The following is a 19,624-nucleotide window of genomic DNA, read 5'->3' as shown; positions in this document are numbered from 1 at the left end:
ACATTTCATCACCCAAGGTTACTACTAATAATCATTGAAATATACATTTAAAGAATGCAACGTAACCCCATTAGTATGAAGTCTACAAAACTAACCCAATAAGCCTGTGCACAGTGATGCAATATTCTGATTGCATTGAGCAAGAGTGGGAAGGGCAGGAAATTGGAGGATAAGGTATTGTAGCTATATCCAGTTTTAATGAAACCTAATATGACTGTCTGTCTCTCTTCACCCTTCTATCCTACCGGCTTCTATGTCTCATCACTCTAAGCTCCGTGTGTGTGTGTGTGTGTGTGTGTGTGTGTGTGTGTGTGTGTGTGTGTGTGTGTGTGTGTGTGTGTGTGTGTGTGTGTGTGTGTGTGTGTGTGTGTGTGTGTGTGTGTGTGTGTGTATGACAGTGATGGAGATTAAATAGTGTATGCTGGCAGAAGTGAGAGCAGAATTATACTGCCTGATCAACCCCTGGTGAAATTCCATCACAATGATCTCACGCTGTGCTTCTAATACACAATGAAATGAAACACACACTACCCCATCAGGAAACTCTTGGGTACAGTATGTTGTGGTGGACTTTAATTACAAGTGCTTCACAGGAACCTGGTAAAATGATGTTTGTCGTGTAGCTAGTCACTGAATGGCTCTGAATTCACTGTCAGCATGCAGTCAAAGCTCTAACCTCTTTTGGAGCTAACTAGTGCTCTAGTATAGTGCTCTAGTATAGTGCTCTAGTATAGTGCTCTAGTATCCTGATGTCGACAGCAGATGAAAGTTGTATTCATAGCATTGCTGACTTAGCTAGCTAACAGACATTTTGAGAAAACAAGTTATATTAAGTGGCTAGCTAGCTAGCAATATCATAATTTGGTGGCCAATCAGACAGAGCTAACTTATCAGCTGAGCTAGCAAATAATATAACAAAAGTATAATTTCAGAATTGAAAAATACTCCATCAACTGGCTCTGCATTTCAGGAATCACAGTAGCAAGTAGGATACTCCTGGTCCACTGTTCAGTTAGTTAGGTTTAGGGTTAACCTTTTTTTGAAGAAAGCGGTCACTTTCTGCCATAGCCCTCACTGGCTTTCATGTGATTTAAACGTGAGCTTGTCCGAGGCGTTGGACTCAACGACAGTTGCTATCCATTGGAGTGCTGCGATTGGTTGCCAAAAATGTTGGGGCGGGGCTTAGCAAAGGGTCAATTGGACTGCCAGACATCATGCACCTTGGAGGGTGAAGTCTCACATGCTGACCACACCGCTTGTGTCGCATGCGCGAGCGTTGCAAAATAAATGTACACATACATGTTATTCAATCATTGCACCCACATCTGCGTTGCCAAGCTCTAAAATAGAAGTCAGTTCTATTTGTGACGCTGAACGCGGTGCCAGTCCTGCCTCTCCCATCTCCTCATTGGTTTATAGAAGCAGATACCCAAGTGCCATCTCCACGTTGGTAACACCTACGTGGATGATTGAAAGATGAACTGAGGTCGGTCGGTCAGTCGTGATAATTCTATGAAAGTTTAGATGCCAATCACCACAAGTCCAAAGAAGAAAAAGCCTGGAAGGAGGAGAGATGACTAGAAACAATTAGGTTGATAGTTTATGTGTGGATTAATTGTCGGAGTAGAGGACCTTGTGCATTTCAGGTAAAATAACAACTCAACGTTTATATCCCAGGACAAATTAGCTAGCAACAGCAATCTAGCTAAATAGGACAAATTAGCTAGCAACTGCAAGCTAGCTAAATGGACATAAATGTTTAATGCTTTTCGACCTGTCCCCAAATGAATATATTTTCATATTTCAACCTGCGTGTCGTGATCTCGTTTGGTGTAGGGGGACCAAATCTATTTGTGAACGATGGCGGAGGTCTGGGCATGGTGTCAGAGATCTGCTGAAACATTCCTCTGTGGAAGTCTCTAGGGTTTCTCACAGCCTGTCTCTTTCTCTCTCTCTCTCTCTCTCTCTCTCTCTCTCTCTCTCTCTCTGCATGTGTGTGTGTGGTTGTGTGTCCAACCATGCAAAGCAGAGGAACTGAGCCAGATCCTTTTAATACTGGAGCTGTGGCGAATCGCACCTAAAAATATGCACTTTGACACACATACACCACACACACAGAGAGAAAAAAACAAGTCAAGAGGGTACACAAACAAGATCTATAAATAATCCTGCCACCCATTATACACACACACACATTAGGAATCTCCTCTAAGAGTGGAGAGACGGATAAACCTTAGCGCTGCTAACAGACAGATGGACATTAGAACCTAGAGGCAATCAATGTAAGAACAGATCAGTTCAGGTAAAGGTAATAACTAAGCAGGAAATGATATGGATACAACAAGCTATGCTTATAAGAACGTAGGCACAGTGTGATATATATTCATCAGGATAAGAAGATAACAGCCCTCAACACCACCCCTCTCTCTCTCTCTCTCTCTCCCCATCTTTCTCTCATTATCCCCAACATTAGCTGATCACTAGTATCTTCCATGTGAGGTGCTAATATAGTGGTTTATGTAACTTTGTGATGACCAGACAAAATGGTATCAGCAGTGTGAGTACAGTTCTAATAGCCCTGCTCCTCTCTGTGTTTTGGTGCAGGAGAGAGAGAGAGGGAGAGAGAGAAAATATTGTATGTGCATTCCCTTCTTCGCACCCTGGGGGTTTGGGAGTAAGCACAGAACTCTGCCAATCCTAAGGATGTGCGCTTGTGTGTAGTGGGAGTACAGGGAATGGGTGGGCTCTGCTTTAGACTCCAGTCTGTCAGGGAATGGGTGGGCTCTGCTTTAGACCCCAGTCTGTCAGGGAATGGGTGGGCTCTGCTTTAGACTCCAGTCTGTCAGGGAATGGGTGGGCTCTGCTTTAGACCCCAGTCTGTCAGGGAATGGGTGGGCTCTGCTTTAGACTCCAGTCTGTCAGGGAATGGGTGGGCTCTGCTTTAGACTCCAGTCTGTCAGGGAATGGGTGGGTTCTGCTTTAGACCCCAGTCTGTCAGGGAATGGGTGGGCTCTGCTTTAGACCCCAGTCTGTCAGGGAATGGGTGGGCTCTGCTTTAGACCCCAGTCTGTCAGGGAATGGGTGGGCTCTGCTTTAGACCCCAGTCTGTCAGGGAATGGGTGGGCTCTGCTTTAGACTCCAGTCTGTCAGGGAATGGGCACGACCTGCTTTAGACTCCAGTCTGTCAGGGAATGGGTGGGCTCTGCTTTAGACCCCAGTCTGTCAGGGAATGGGTGGGCTCTGCTTTAGACCCCTGTCTATCAGGGAATGGGTGGGCTCTGCTTTAGACTCCAGTCTGTCAGGGAATGGGTGGGCTCTGCTTTAGACTCCAGTCTGTCAGGGAATGGGTGGGCTCTGCTTTAGACCCCAGTCTGTCAGGGAATGGGTGGGCTCTGCTTTAGACTCCAGTCTGTCAGGGAATGGGTGGGCTCTGCTTTAGACTCCAGTCTGTCAGGGAATGGGTGGGCTCTGCTTTAGACTCCAGTCTGTCAGGGAATGGGTGGGCTCTGCTTTAGACCCCAGTCTGTCAGGGAATGGGTGGGCTCTGCTTTAGACTCCAGTCTGTCAGGGAATGGGTGGGCTCTGCTTTAGACCCCTGTCTGTCAGGGAATGGGTGGGCTCTGCTTTAGACCCCAGTCTGTCAGGGAATGGGTGGGCTCTGCTTTAGACTCCAGTCTGTCAGGGAATGGGTGGGCTCTGCTTTAGACTCCAGTCTGTCAGGGAATGGGTGGGCTCTGCTTTAGACCCCAGTCTATCAGGGAATGGGTGGGCTCTGCTTTAGACTCCAGTCTGTCAGGGAATGGGTGGGCTCTGCTTTAGACCCCAGTCTGTCAGGGAATTTAGCCTAAGAGGTTTAGAATGGAGGACTGGCCATAGGTTAAGAAATAAGAGTTTGGGTTGTGGTACGCTGATACTAGATCAGTGCTTAAGATTCATCGAGAGGTGAGAAGAGAGAGGAGAGAGGAGAGAGAGCGAGCGCTTGAGAGAGAATGAGAGAGATGGCTTTAGAATAAGGCAGTCTCTGTTCTGTTCAGTCTGTTCTGTATGAGTGCTTTGACTTGAGATAAATGGAAATTGTTTGCCGTTGTTTTTCCCTTGTTACGTCTGTAAGATGGATGATGTGGCAGAGACATTGATGTCAGGCCGTAACAGGTCAGGATGCATATCCACACACACACACACACACACACACACACACACACACACACACACACACACACACACACACACACACACACACACACACACACACACACACACACACACACACACACACACACACACACAGAGGAAGAAGTCAATGTGATTAGACTACACAGGCCCGACTACTGGACCACGGATGGCTGGCTACGGCTAAACGGACGAGAGAAGGATGCATTTGACATATCTGGGTTATGAAATGTTCCTCCCATGCCCATCTCTCAACTTCCAAGACACGTCAGTATTCCCCTACTCTGTGTTGCTCTGACGATCTCAGAGCGGTCGTGATTTAAGTCATGTGCAGTACTGTACTCTACACTATGTTGTTTTTATTGTCTTCGGAGATTGAATTGCGTAACTCTATCTCCTCAGTGGTCCCGGATGAGGAGCGGCAGGATGGGGATGAAGATGGGGTGGATCCTGTAGAGAGGACACCACAGGAATGAGTTAGTCCTTTATATTTCAAAAACTAAAAGCATTGTATTTGGGACAAATCATTCACTAAACCCTAAACCTCAACTAAATCTTGTAATAAATCATGTGGAAATTGAGCAAGTTGAGGTGACTAAACTGCTTGGAGTAACCCTGGATTGTAAACTGTCATGGTTAAAACATATTGATACAACAGTAGCTAAGATGGGGAAAAGTCTCTCCATAATAAAGCGCTGATATACTTTCTTAACAACACTATCAACAAGGCAGGTCCTACAGGCCCTAGTTTGGTCGACCTGGACTACTGTTCAGTCGTGTGGTCAGGTGCCACAAAGAGGGACTTAGGAAAATTACAATTGGCTCAGAACAGGGCAGCACGGCTGGACCTTGGATGTACACAGAGAGCAAACATTAATAATATGCATGTCTCTCCTGGCTCAAAGTGGAGGACAGACTTTATCACTACTTGTATTTGTGAGAGGTATTGACATGTTGAAAACACAGAGCTGTCTGTTCAAACGACTAGCACACAGCTCAGACACCCATGCACAAGACACCACAGGTCTCTTCACAGTCCCCAAGTCCAGAACAGACCATGGGAGGCGCACAGTATTACATGGAGCCATGACTACATGGAACTCTTTTCCACATCAGGTAACTGATGCAAGAAGTAGAATCAGATTAAAAAAACAGATAACAATACACCTTATGGAACAGCGGGGACTGTGAAGAAACACAAACATAGGCACAGACACATGCATCCACACACGATAACATACGCACACGTACACATGGATTTTGTCTTGTAGATATGTGGTAGTGGAGTAGGGGCCTGAGGGCACACACTTAGTGTGTTGTGAAATCTGCTATGAATGTATTGTAAGGTTTTGAAAAATGTATAACTGCTTTAATTTTGCTGGACCCCAGGAAGAGTAGCTGCTGCCTTGGCAGGAACTAATGGGGATCCATAATAAATGCAAATAACACCAGGAGTCATTACGACGACAACGTCAAAGCCACTGATTACAGGTAACTGGATCACACTTAACATCACACAAACACAAATAAGATACTGGACACGCAAAGATATGCACGCACACACCCTTAGAAACACACACACACTTGAACACACTACATCACAAGCCCTCCAATCACTCCTCGCTTACTTACTTCCCCAATCTAGTGCAACACACTGTCAGTTTGAAGAGCAAAGCAGCCTATTACTGTTACAATCTGTCAAACTAGCTGTAATCTGTCTGAGAGTCACAGCAGCCAGGCAGAAACATTTCCCTCAGCCCTTCCTACAGTCTCTAATTGCCTCCAAAGGGAGGTGACTGTTGGTTGGAACCGTGTTGTTGAACAATTACCAGCCGGAGTCTAGCTAAGGAACTCTCTCCCTCTCTTCGTTTGATTAGTAGCAACCCTTTTCAGAAGAACATCCCAGGTAGAGAGGAAGTGGAAACATCTGGTGGGTGGTCAGTAATGATTCATTAATCATGTGTTAATTAAGAAGTTCATTTGAAACCCACTTCTCCGCAGCAGATGTAACCCACATTACTGCCCAGAAATAGCAGATCTATTCAGCCGAATAGTAAAAATAGACTAGTTAAATGTGCTACTGCAGATGACGTGTCACCACAGAGGCTTGTGTGTTTGAGAGAGAGAATTTGCTGCCTCCTTATCATGCAAATCAAATATCCTAACAATGATCAAATTATTCCATAACATGTTCCTATGTTGATGTAAAGGGGTTTTGGGATCATATCAGATCTTTCCACTCAACCCATTTTGCCCCAAAATACAATTCTCTCCTCTTCAATGTGCATGACAGCTCCTCCAACACTCGTTCCGGCTGAATTGCCTTTCTGAGGACAGTGAAATTGAAAGTGAAGGAAAACAGATGAAAGCTAAATGAAGCCTTGGATTTTCCTGACGCGGGGACAACAGGAGACCAGTTAGAAAGATGGAGGGGAGGGTGTTGGTGGGAGTTGAGTTCTGCCGTCAGGTGTCAAGGTTTACACTGGGGTCCTGGGCCAAATAGTCTTCAACTGGTTCCTTTCCTCCTACTTCCTTCATGACCACTGATGTTCTTTTTTGCCTATCAGTTGATGTGATGAAAATCAATAAAAAGGGGGCATATTAAGAGTATTAAAGGCCCAGTGCTGTCAAAAACGTGATTTCCCTGTGTTTTATATATACAGGTAACTGTCAAAATAATGGAAACCCTTGAGTAAATGAAGGTTCTGGTGGCTCTGTGGGGTGCATTTTCCTAGCATGGTTTAGCTCCACTCAATCCCTTAGAGGGCAAGGTAAATGTCAATTAATACACAGCCATTCTGAGTGATCAACTTCAACCTATGGTGAATCATGTCTATCCTGATGGGAGTGGAGCCCCCATCCACAGGGCATGAGTAGTCACTGAATGGTTTGATGAGCATGAAAACGGTGTAAACCATATGCCATGGCTGTCTCAGTCACCAGATCTCAACCCAATGGAACACTTATGGGAGATTCTGGAGCGGCACCTGAGACAGTGTTTTCCACCACCATCAACAAAACACCAAATGGAATTTCTTGTGGAAGAATGGTGTCTCTCCTATAGAGTTCCAGACACTTGTAGAATCTACGCCAACTTGCCAAGGCACATTGAAGGTGTTCAGGTGCCTCGTGGTGATCCAACGCCCTATTATGACACTTTATGTTGGTGGTTCCATTATTTTGGCAGTTACCTGTATTTCCACACAATGAGGTTGGAATAATAGTGTGAAATTGTGAAAATGCTGATAATGCTGTATTAACGTAAGAGCTGTTTGACAAGACCGGCTGTGATTTCTGCCTGCTCAGGTGGGATGGAGTTTTGGACTGCCTGGCGACAGACAATAGTTAATAATATTTTGGGGGTGCTTATATTTGTCCTGTTACACAAAAGTGTATAATGGAAATGTGTTTCTTGCATATCCCAACTCTCCCTGAGACACCCACAGAGAGTGGGGTCATGGCCAGGGTCACGTACAGTCCCCCTGAAGCAATTAGAGTTAAGTACCTTGCTCAAGGGCACAGCGACAGACTTTCTCCTTGTCGGCTCTGGTACGCGAACCAGTGACCTTTCGGTTACTGGCCCAACACTAACCTTGAGGCTACCTGCCGCCCATAGACCAATAACAAAGAGTTTTAAACCTCTCTGCCAATAACAGCTAGTTTTGAGGTTCCATATCCCTCCCATAAAGCTTAGGCCCCTCACTCAGACCAAAGCAATTTTTTTATATTTTTTTTACAATTTTAATTGAAAAAAAAAAAATAACAATAAGGTACTTAATTGTTGCCCAGAAATGACTTGATATTAACATAAAACAGATGCATTGGGCATTTAAGGCATAACTGCTGAGGTAGGAGACATACATCACCATGGAAACATTAAATTAGTAAAAGTTTGTCTGACCTAAGTCTGATACTAATCGCTCAACTTCAGTTGAACTATGGGAACCTTACAGTATGTCCGCAACTCTGGTATGTTTCAATGGCGATTTAATCAGTCGCACAAAAAAGACAACACTTTGATCCGAGTTGGATCATCGTCAGGTCATCTTTTTCTTGAATACGTTCTTCTGTCCTGCACCTGATGAGTTGGAATTTCCTTATTTTTCTCTATTTTCTAACCATCTACAAAAATCTCTGCCCAAGCTATTTTAAAGTAGCTTGTTATTGATTATGGTGTCTGCTTCACGTGTTATCCAATGGATAAAACAATGGACATACATACATACATACGCGTTGGCTGTTGGCATTGAATCCGGGCAGTGACATGACATCCATATATGTGACTGACTGTAAACCTGAGGGGGTTTGTCACAAGTGGAATGTAGACTATAACTAGGAACCAACACGCGATGGAACGGACCGGACTTCGCTGTTCCGTCACACAGCCACATTCCAACGGGGGCGGGTATCCAGACCGGGGGACTGGCTGACTTTCTGGACGCTCCGATGAGCGATTAATTGACCCGAGCGAGACAGGCAGGAATCCTTGGATCTAGTCCAGAAACGCCAGTCACGTTTTCCACTGTGCCCGCCGTAAACAAACGGTCGGAACAAGCGACTGGCCTGCCACAACATGACCGCTCTTATCAGTGGCAGTTGCTTCGCCTGGCACTTCCTGTTTGTGTTAAACCCCACACACATCTCACACACTGTGCAGGGAGGGTGTGTGGTATGACAATATTACATCATTATTGTTACGACACTGCTTCTCGTCTCTCCTGTAGTAATAGCCATCTTCAGAAGGAATCTTTTAGTGACAGATAAGCAACATATCAGGCAACACCTCTTATCATAACATTATTACAATGTAACTACTGTCTGTAGGTGTCATCATCAGGGATGGTCCCAATGAGGTACTGACTCATACAGGTGGCTGAACCAACACTAATATGGGGGTGCCATGTTATTGCTTTTGGGGAGGACCACTGATTTGTTATGGGAGTGCCCAGAACCCCTGGCAGCCAGTGTAATTCTAACCCTGTCAGAACAAATACAATTTAATGTTCCTTTCACCCTCCAGATTAGTTGAGTAATAAACTATGTCAGAGCAGTTAGTGTGCTGATTCACCTCAGTGGATTTTAGACGTGTACAAGACTGTTGTAACTGCAGAGTCTGCTATATATTCAGCTGAACGGACACTCATTAAATGTGCAACTGTGCAAGACTTAAAGGGAATTTATCAATAGCTATGTTGTGCTAGGGTATACTATATCCTGCAGGGGACTAGAGAGGGATAGAGAAACATCATGGAACGATGCACAGTGGAACCGCTTTAACCGCTTTTCATTTCTGCCCATTAAAGATTCAGCGGGCCTAATTAAAAAACCCTGCATCAGGGAAAAACAAAGCCTCTTAAAACATTGTCAGTCAGTATTTCACCGCATTAGCACCATGATTAAAGCCACGGTCACCCGTCTCGTAACCGTCTGTCAGAGGTAAAATAAAAATGTCGATGTGCCGCCAGACAGATCGCTCACTCAGGTTCATATTTCCCAGAGCTTGACGGTTTCCTCATCAACTCACACTGAATCTCGGGAGTCGGGGGCTGAGCACGGAATGAAGACTAAACGGGTGCCAAAAGAAGACAATCAGTACTCTGCAGAACTGCGCTGAGGTTTATGTTAAAGCCCCTCTTTAAAAGGATCAGCCACTCGAGTCAGTCATTGATAGAAATGTTCAGGAGTCAGTGTTGTGGTTTGGGCTTCCTGATTAGAGTGGAGAGGTTTCTTTGGTCGGCTAATGAGAGGGACCAGCGAGGCTGATGGGAGGTGGAGAATACAGTCTTAATGACAACCTTTCTACAACACCATGTTAACAGGAAGCACTCTTGCATTCAACAGAGAGAAAAAGGCACTGGGTTTTGTGTTTCAGCATCCACAATATGGTTGCAGGGCCACATGCACACACACCATACCCAAAGCTGTTCACATTAGAGCTCAATTGAGCCAGGGTTTGCCAGGCAGTGTATTTAGACAGGGAGAGAGCGAGAGAGAGAGAGAAGGGCAATGCTAGAGGAAGAGAGAGACACAAAAATATGGGGTAGAGGTTATGAGAGGAAGAGAGAGACACAAAAAGATGGGGTAGAGGATAGGAGAGGAAGAGAGAGACACAAAAAGATGGGGTAGAGGTTATGAGAGGAAGAGAGAGAGAGACACAAAAAGATGGGGGTAGAGGATATGAGAGGAAGAGAGAGACACAAAAAGATGGGGTAGAGGTTATGAGAGGAAGAGAGAGACACAAAAAGATGGGGTAGAGGTTATGAGAGGAAGAGAGAGACACAAAAAGATGGGGTAGAGGATAGGAGAGGAAGAGAGAGAGACACAAAAAGAAGAGTGGTCTTCGAGGGAGGAAACAGGACAAGAGACGTCACAAACGAAACAGTCCATTACGGGTCTGGGACTGAGACGGGGTGGGGAAACAGACAGCTACCATACAACACAACACAGAGGAGCTAGGGCCTCATATATCACAAGAGAAAAGGGGCAACTTAAATGTATAAATACATGACTTAGTTTTGTGGTACAGAAGTTTGTACATAAATCGAGGTTGCATACCAACATGCAATCAATGTACCACCAGACATGACGTATTCTCGTTTTGCCACACGTTTTTACCATCCAAACTGTATTTTAGTACCATAAAGACTACATTTTAGTACCATAAAGACTACATTTTAGTACCATAAAGACCAAATTTTAGTACCATAAAGACCACATTTTAGTACCATAAAGACCACATTTTAGTACCATAAAGACCACATTTTAGGACCATTTGACAAATGCCTGGGTTGTATTATACAATATTCAAAAGCATCCTTATTTTACTCAAATCCAACCCACACAGTCCACTTCACACCACTATCACAGACGTTTCAGAGTCACAAGGTACTCTACATCTATCAGCCTACAAATCATGCAGCTCTGTAACTGCTAGTACCTCCCTGTATACATGGATATCCTGCTCGTTTGTCCCCGTCTCTGTAGCCCAATAAGGAGCCTGGGAGGAGGACGGCTCATTATAATAATGTCTGTAACGGAGCGAACGGAATGATACCATTCCATTGATTCTGCTCCAGCCATTACCACGAGCCTGTCCTCCTCAATTAAGGTGCCACCAACCTCCAGTAGATGATATCTGATAGGGCTGGGCTTGAATGACTGATGAGACTGTGTGTCTGTGTCTGGATACAAGATGTAATTCGGCCTGTTTCTCTCTGTTTTCACCTCTTCTATAGGCGGAGTGAGGAGAAGCATGGAAATAAATGGGTACGCATTGCTCTGTTTGATGTCCTAGCTGATCTGTTTTACTGAAGTGGCATTGATTGAGGATAATGCTTTGCCTAATGGCTATTATGGACGTCATGTAAGATGTTGGCTGCCGAAGTCTGTAAAGCTCGTTTTGAAAAGGAAGAGCCTAAAACCGTGCGAGGGAAACCGTCGCTGGTGCCCATCCGTGATGCATTTGTTTGTGTGTAATGACTCTACTAGGTACACATCCAAGTCATCTTCCATACATTGATCTTACCAGTAGCCTTTATAAACATATACGTTTAACAGTGCAGATGAGTCTTGCAGCCAAGCCAGAGTTCCTACATACACACATGTACAATTTAAAAAGGGACACTCCCAGTCTGTCCCGAACCAAGCCACTAACAGCCATTTCCTCCCACGGTGTACTATATAACATGTATAATACAATCATCATCGGCCATGTTTGTATGGAAACAACAGATGTTCACTGGCTGCTTATGTCATAGAAAGAAGGAACCAGCTCTGTGGTCTTCAGGCCCCACTGATCTGCCCTTTTCTCTTCCCCCCTTTCTAGGCCCAGTTCAGCTGGAAGTTGCCTCCTTACAGCTTCTGCCTTTTATACATGCTTTCGCAGACTTGGCCCTCAGCCCATTGGTGTCTAGGCTCGAATGTTGAGTAAACGTTGTGTATTCTCATGTGTGCCTGTTTAGGATGGACTCTCTTGGGTGTTGCCCTCTGCTGGTAAATTGTATTACTATGCTGTTATCAGAAAACAGCATCCTGAGGACGGATGTGGCTGTGCAGCATTGCGCTGTAGAGACGCTGCTGCATATGGCAATGATCTATATTTGGGATGGTCAGATGGCCACAGGTGGATTTCACATGTCAAATCTCATGACAAATTGCTTTTTAGGAAATGATCAACATTTTATGAAATTTAAATTCTATATTTTCCCAATGTTTCTTTCAGGTAACCTTCCTGATCCTGAAGACTGGCTGTCCGACCCAACGGGCAGTGAAGCCACCTACCTCCCAGACTGTAATCAGGAACGTTCGGGAATCTGCAACATCTCCGACACCTGGGTGCCGCCTACCACCTCTGACGTCCTCCCCACCGCCAACACCCCCTCCGCAAACCAATCAAATAACCCCTTCCTGATTCCGGCCCGGCCCATGTTCGTATCCCTGCACTCTGATTGGAACAGCGCCATGGCCGCCTGGGGGTTAGCCTGGGATGCACACGTGTACGGTCTGGGCTCCATCTTCGCCATGGTGACCCTGGCCTCGGCGCTCAACCTGCTGTGCTTGCCCCTGCGCTGCCCTTCCGGCTGTGGCTACTTCGCCCTGGTCAGCGTCTTCCTCCTGGCTGCAGGGTGTACCAGGGCTTTCTCCCTCCTCTACGATGCCTACGGCCACCAGGACCGGCTGTCCTCCACCGAGGCCTCCCTGCTGCTCTATGAAGCCCCGTTCCCCTGCCTGACTGCAGCCTTCGGCCTGGTCTTCCTACTCCTCTCCATGCGCTCCAGGATGCAGCTATCCTACTCAGCCTTCCAGAGACCCTGTTTCCTGGCCTGTCTGGTGTTGCTGCACTTCGCAGCAGCTTTCGGTCCCGTCGCACTGCTGAGGCTCTACCAGAGGAGGGCACCCTTCTGCCTCTTCATCTCACTCATCTCCCGGGGAGCGTTTGTGGCGCTGGTTTCTTTTCTATCGGTCGCCTATTTTGTGTTCTTCTGCTACGTACGGGCGGACTCAAAGCACATTTACCGCCTGAATAACACCTCGCCCACGCCGGCTGAGCGATACAACCGCTGTCCATTCGCAGAGAGCAGGGACTGGGACCGTGCGGCTGCAACAGTGTGCCTTTCGGCTCTGTTTTGCCTGGCATGCGCCGGGCTGCAGCTGTACGCCATGCTCCACTCTCTGGGGCTCGCCGGAGGAGCAGATGTATTCCGCCCCTGGCCTTGGTGGACCTTCCAGCTCAGCTGCAGGGTTTGTGAGGCCGGAGTTTGTCTCACCCTAGCCCTGGTGGTGGCCCAGCCAATCTACTGCTCTGACCACCTTCCCCAGCCTGGAAGCTGCTGGACGGAGCTGCTGGCGATCAAGTCGCCCATTATGCCGGGAACCTACCAGTGGACCCTGAGCCAGCAGAAGCTTGCCATCTGCGACATTGGGCACGGGGAGACAGAGTGCCTGCCCCTCTACACGCTGGTGGATGAAAGGCTAGGCAGCAGCTTGAACGGCCTCGACCTCCTGTACCACAGCAACCGGGCTTTGGCTTACAGAGACCTGGACCTGAATTTGGATCTGCCTGGCTCCAGCAAGCCCGAGGACAGGGGTGTTGGAGCAGCGTCCGGGGGATCCTCCACCAGTGACTCCACGGCTGACCTGCGGCCGCCATCGCCCATCAACCTGCGCCGTAGTATTGACGAGGCGCTCTTCAGCGAGGACCTCTTTCCCATAAGCCTCTTCAGACCGTCCATACCCTTTTGCTGCAGTGACCTGTCACTCAACATCCCCTTCTCCACGTCCACCCTGCCCAATGGTGGCCAAGTGCTTCGAGAGACCCTCTCAGCCGACCCAGGCCTGTACCGGACGACTTCCTGCGTGGAGATGGTCCCTCCGCCTCCAACCCCTCTACCAAACCGACCTATGGCGGGCGACACCATCCTGGGTGCTCCACCATCTCCCTCCCTGTCCTCCAACTCCAGCTGCTCTTCCCCAGAATGCTGGAGGGGAAGTTCCTCCTCCTGCTCCCTGTACAGACCCTCACTAGGGGGGTCCTCTCTGGTCCTCTGCTCCAGCCCAGAGGGGCACGCCCAACCCCCATCCCTAGGCGGCAGCTCAAGCCGCATCACAGCCTCCAGCCACCAGGGCTCACACATGCAGAGACACTATCGCACACTGGGGTCAGCCTCACAGGAGAGTCTTGACCTAGAGTCTGAAGCGGACCGGTCCGTACAAGAGGAGTTCATCAATGTCTGTAGACAGATTGATGCGATGAGCATCTGCAGTGAGACAATTGACCTGTAGAGCTCTCATCAGTCAAGGGCTAAAGACTGAGGACTGGGCTGAAATAAGGTGTGAAGAAGGATTCAAGATGGCGTCACGATCTGTAAGGAGCAACGAGCGGTTTGATTCATTAGGCTAGCCTTCATTGTCAAGAAAGGTAAAATAGTGCCAAATGTTTGAGTAAATGAACTGAGGGTTTGTTTGAGAATGTTGATATGTCTTTTAAGTGCCACAGAATGCCACATGCCAAGGAGAAATTTGTGACATTTTGTTTCACATTTGCTATTGGATGATGAAGTTTGATACGTTAAAAGTTGCGTTTTCCTGTGCATTTCAAGAGGGGAACAGGGAAGCAAAATACATTTGTACAAAACGTTTTGCATTCAAATAAATAATACTGTGATTGAAATAAGCACTTAATAAACGACTACTGAAATCTTATTTTAACATTTTAGCATACTCGTATTCAGATTGTGAGTGCATACGTTGTCATACTTTTTTCTTCTTCTCCATACTGGTCCCCTGTGGGAATCAAACCCTGGTGTTGCAAGCACCCTGCTCTACCAGCTGAGCTACACAGGACTTATAAAACAAATGTACTTTACATTTTCATAGAGTAAGATTGTTATTCAATGCCAAGTTTTTCAATTCAGTAAAATATAATTGTTTGTGAGCCTCTACATCAAGAATTAGACATGTTAGAGATGTGCTTTGAGATCCATCCAATAAAGGAAAGCTTGATTTGAACTAACAGCAACTTTGTAGTGGAGCAGCAGTACTACTATACTGGTAGGACAACACCAATACCCTTGTCCTTTAACTTCTGACTGACACACAGTACATTTATATAAGCCGCTTAATATTTTATTAATGTAAAAAAAACGACTTTACTCAAACATGATTAAATAAAGAGCAATGTCAACATTTAAAGTGTGGATGTTTTGTTTTCACCAAGTTTCAGGTCATGTATAACATATCTTCTATAGTTACATTTGGGGATATTATTTTGGACAACGCAATACTATTTTTGCACCAGTTGGCTGTACCTGCCCCAAAACACCAGTATTTTTCCTTCATAGCTCGATCTCCATCTTTTTAAATTAGGTAGACAATTTGTATTCAACACTTTTACTTCCATGACTGATCAAAACTCATGACTCTTGTCCCTCTGCAGCAGACATATGGTGAGAAATATGTTTGGAACATTGAATCGCAATACAAATAGAATCGTAATACATATCGTATCAGCACACAAGTATCGTGATAATATATTGTATCCTGAGGTCCCTGGCAATTCCCAGCCTTAATAACAACCCACAAATCAACATATTTGGACTTTTATTTTTTACAGCATAAGCAACTGGTTTCTGTTGTAATCCCATTGTAAACAAGGCCTGTTTCATAGTCAGTGGGGATTTCCACAACTAAAAAGGTGGGAGACTGCAAACAACCATTTCAAACAGGATACAGGTATATAATTCTCCATACATCTTCATGTACATATTTACTTAATATTCATGTCAACTGTAAGAGTACTGCTAGTCAAGTGAGGTCCCGGTAGGGGAAAGTACATTAGCACAAAACAGAAAGTCACTCCTACAGCTTAGAGACGTCCTAAAAAAACACCTGGCAAAAAGGACATCTGTTTACGAAAAACGTTAGAAAAATGTATTCCTACATAAGCTGAATGATATAGATACAGTATCTCAAAACAGTGAGAATGGGGGTGAGGAGGACGTATAGCGCCATGCACATACAACACAGTTCTTACGGGAATTTAAGACTTTCCGTCGTGTGTGGTCATCATCTACCCCCATTTCAAGGCATATCTCTGGTACTCTGAACAGGTCAAAGCAGCTAACAATCGGTGCCACAATCTGGGACAGGGATGGAGCGAGGGACTACGTCGCTGGCGATTCGTAGCTTTAATTTGGGCTTTTAGTATTAATAACACCAAAGTGTCACAGAGAGCATGTTGATACATTTGGCAGTATGTACGGAATTAGAAAAAAGCTGAATATAAATAGAGCCGTGTTGAGGCTTTAAAAAACTAAAACGCATGCATATCAAAACCCTTCATGCTCCTTAGACCCACTGGGACTTTCTTCAGCAGAGATCAACTAGATTCAGCCGCGGATGGGCAGGAACTTAATTACAAATCATTTGTAGACTGAAAATTGACAGCGGGAGGCTCAAACAGATATAATATGACTAAAACAATCATTTCAAACCTTGCTTACATTTTGTATACGATCACATCTCTGTATTATGTGTAGGAATACTTGGGAACAGATTTCCAAAATTAAAAATCACTTAGTTCTGATTAACTGGTGTTTTTACACTCTTTTGTTCCAAGCATAATAATTATTTATTTATTTATTTACTGGAGGGCCAAATGAAACCACGTGGGTCAAATTTGGCACGGGGGCTGCTAGTTGGGGAACCCCGCTTTACAGCTTTTAAATCAAACAATTCTCTCTAAACCCGTTTCATTCCAGTCTAAAAGATTACCGTATTACCCATCTGAGACCGACACTGTGGGTTTAAAAACGTTCCTTGATCTATGGCCGATGTCTATCTTTTGGCCCTAACCCTGCTCTCAACACACTAGAAGCATGGTGATAGGCCACTAGTTTATTGGTTCACGTCGACTAAGGGGGTATGACATGGCCACTACGGCGATGGGAACGTCACCCAGTCTATAGTCCCAATGAGTCTGTCGGTTGAATCACAGTCAAAAGTTTAACAGAACAATATACTTTTCTCAAAGCAGTTAACATCTTTCTGCATAAACAGAGCTAACTACATAGATAAAGGAGGATTGCCACAATACACTTGCACACAGAGTAGCAAGACAAGTGTTTTTCCACATATATAGTTTGATTGGGATGTTTGTGGCTTCTGATGTGGAGCTGCCGGTACGAGCAGATCCCAGAGAATACAGAGGGGTGACATCATGGCTCTCTCAGTTTCACCAGGAAGAGGAAGATCGCACAACAGCACCTTCTTCACTGAGTTTGTCCTCACACACTCCCTCTCTCACACACAATCAAATACTTCCTTCAAGCTCTCACACACACCAAGGGGGCCGGTATTCTGGGTGGAGGGGGTTATGGTGAAAACCCTGATGTTCCGCTTCGTAAGTGCAAAATCCCATGTTTCCCAGGTGATGGTGTCTGTTTTGCAGGTGTTCCCCCCAGACCTCTCCCGTGGGGTGTGTGGGGTGTCGGCAGGGAGAGTGATGAGGTGGGTGTCAGATGTGGCGGTTACGTTTGGTCACAACGGGGGTGGGGGCGTCGGGGGCGGCCCTAGTCCGCTTCTTTCTGGCCCCTCCATCAGTAAAGTCGTTTCTCGTAACTGCAGAGAGAGAGAGAGAGAGAGAGGAGAGAGAGAGAGAGAGAGAGAGAGAGAGAGAGAGAGAGAGAGAGAGAGAGAGAGGGCATCGTAAAAACACAATAATGATACCATCAATCAGTGATCAATGATAATCAACAATATAACGACTACACAAAATAATTCCTATTACCTGCCCTAAAAACACACACAGAATAATTCCTATTACCTGCCCTAAAAAACACACAGAACAATTCCTATTACCTGCCCTAAAAAACACACAGAATAATTCCTATTACCTGCCCTAAAAAACACACAGAACAATTCCTATTACCTGCCCTAAAAAACACACAGAATAATTCCTATTACCTGCCCTAAAAAACACACAGAATAATTCCTATTACCTGCCCTAAAAACACACACAGAACAATTCCTATTACCTGCCCTAAAACAATTCCTATTACCTGTCCTAAAACAATTCCTATTACCTGCCCTAAAAACACACACAAAATAATTCCTATTACCTGCCCTAAAAACACACACAAAATAATTCCTATTACCTGCCCTAAAAACACACAGAACAATTCCTATTACCTGCCCTAAAAACACACACAGAACAATTCCTATTACCTGCCCTAAAACAATTCCTATTACCTGTCCTAAAACAATTCCTATTACCTGCCCTAAAAACACACACAAAATAATTCCTATTACCTGCCCTAAAAACACACAGAACAATTCCTATTACCTGCCCTAAAAACACACACAGAACAATTCCTATTACCTGCACTAAAACAATTCCTATTACCTGTCCTAAAACAATTCCTATTACCTGCACTAAAACAATTCCTATTACCTGTCCTAAAACAATTCCTATTACCTGCCCTAAAACAATTCCTATTACCTGCTGTAAAACAATTCCTATTACCTGCTGTAAAACAATTCCTATTACCTGCACTAAAACAATTTCTATTACCTGCCGTAAAACAATTCCTATTACCTACCCTAAAACAATTCCTATTACCTGCTGTAAAACAATTCCTATTACCTGCACTAAAACAATTCCTATTACCTGCCGTAAAACAATTCCTATTACCTGCCCTAAAACAATTCCTATTACCTGCTGTAAAACAATTCCTATTACCTGCTGTAAAACAATTCCTATTACCTGCTGTAAAACAATTCCTATTACCTGCTGTAAAACAATTCCTATTACCTGCTGTAAAACAATTCCTATTACCTGCTGTAAAACAATTCCTATTACCTGCTGTAAAACAATTCCTATTACCTGCTGTAAAACAATTCCTATTACCTGCTGTAAAACAATTCCTATTACCTGCTGTAAAACAATTCCTATTACCTGCTGTAAAACACACAAAACAATTCCTATTACCCGCTGTAAAACAACTGGATAGAACTTATCAATTACCCTTTCCTACTACATCAGCTATCAATCTGTCATACATAAGCAATGTCATACTGATTCAACTATAAAACAAAGGTTGACAAATCCCATTAAATCCCCCATCTTGCCAGTATATTTATTACAGGGTTATCTGCCCTATGGATAACTGGGGAAGGAGAGGAGGGAAGGAGTCTAGTGGACAGAGAGAGGAGACTGACAAAGCTTCCCATAATCCATCCCCATTCAAACATAAATACGTAATGCAGTCACCCCTCCTCCCACTAACAAGGTAATAATCACATCGCCATATTAGCCGTCCTTATAGGCTAGCTGCCAGATTCAAACACCATCTAAAGGTAAGATTTACATTTCCCACCTGGATCATTTAATCAAGCAGATCAAACTTAGCCATTCAACTTAGAAACAAGGGGAGAGTTGTTCTACATGCAAATGGAG

The 19,624-nt window shown here is 45.0% G+C and overlaps 2 protein-coding genes across 6 annotated transcripts in view; one reads left to right on the top strand and one right to left on the bottom strand.

The window, feature by feature from the left end:
• Positions 1–15,360, top strand: part of LOC106576496 (proline-rich transmembrane protein 4-like) — a 32,661-nt gene extending 17,301 nt beyond the window's left edge. The window contains exon 3 of the mRNA XM_014153707.3: positions 12,392–15,360. Coding sequence (XP_014009182.3) covers positions 12,392–14,451 — 2,060 coding nt within the window. The 3' untranslated portion in view covers positions 14,452–15,360. The remainder of the gene's footprint in view (positions 1–12,391) is intronic.
• A 391-nt stretch (positions 15,361–15,751) lies between these two features.
• The window catches only part of imdh1 (Inosine-5-monophosphate dehydrogenase 1), a 63,834-nt gene continuing 59,961 nt past the window's right edge, over positions 15,752–19,624 (bottom strand). For all 5 annotated transcript variants that reach the window (XM_082963283.1, XM_082963285.1, XM_082963284.1 and 2 more), the window contains 1 exon segment: positions 15,752–17,787. In XM_082963283.1, the coding sequence (XP_082819409.1) occupies positions 17,766–17,787 (22 nt within the window). In that variant the 3' untranslated portion in view covers positions 15,752–17,765.

Source organism: Salmo salar, chromosome 17 (genome assembly GCF_965601325.2).
Source record: "Salmo salar chromosome 17, fSalSal1, whole genome shotgun sequence".
Lineage (NCBI taxonomy): Eukaryota > Metazoa > Chordata > Actinopteri > Salmoniformes > Salmonidae > Salmo > Salmo salar.
Note: the sequence above shows the minus strand (reverse complement) of the source record. Positions and strands in the feature narration are given on the sequence as shown.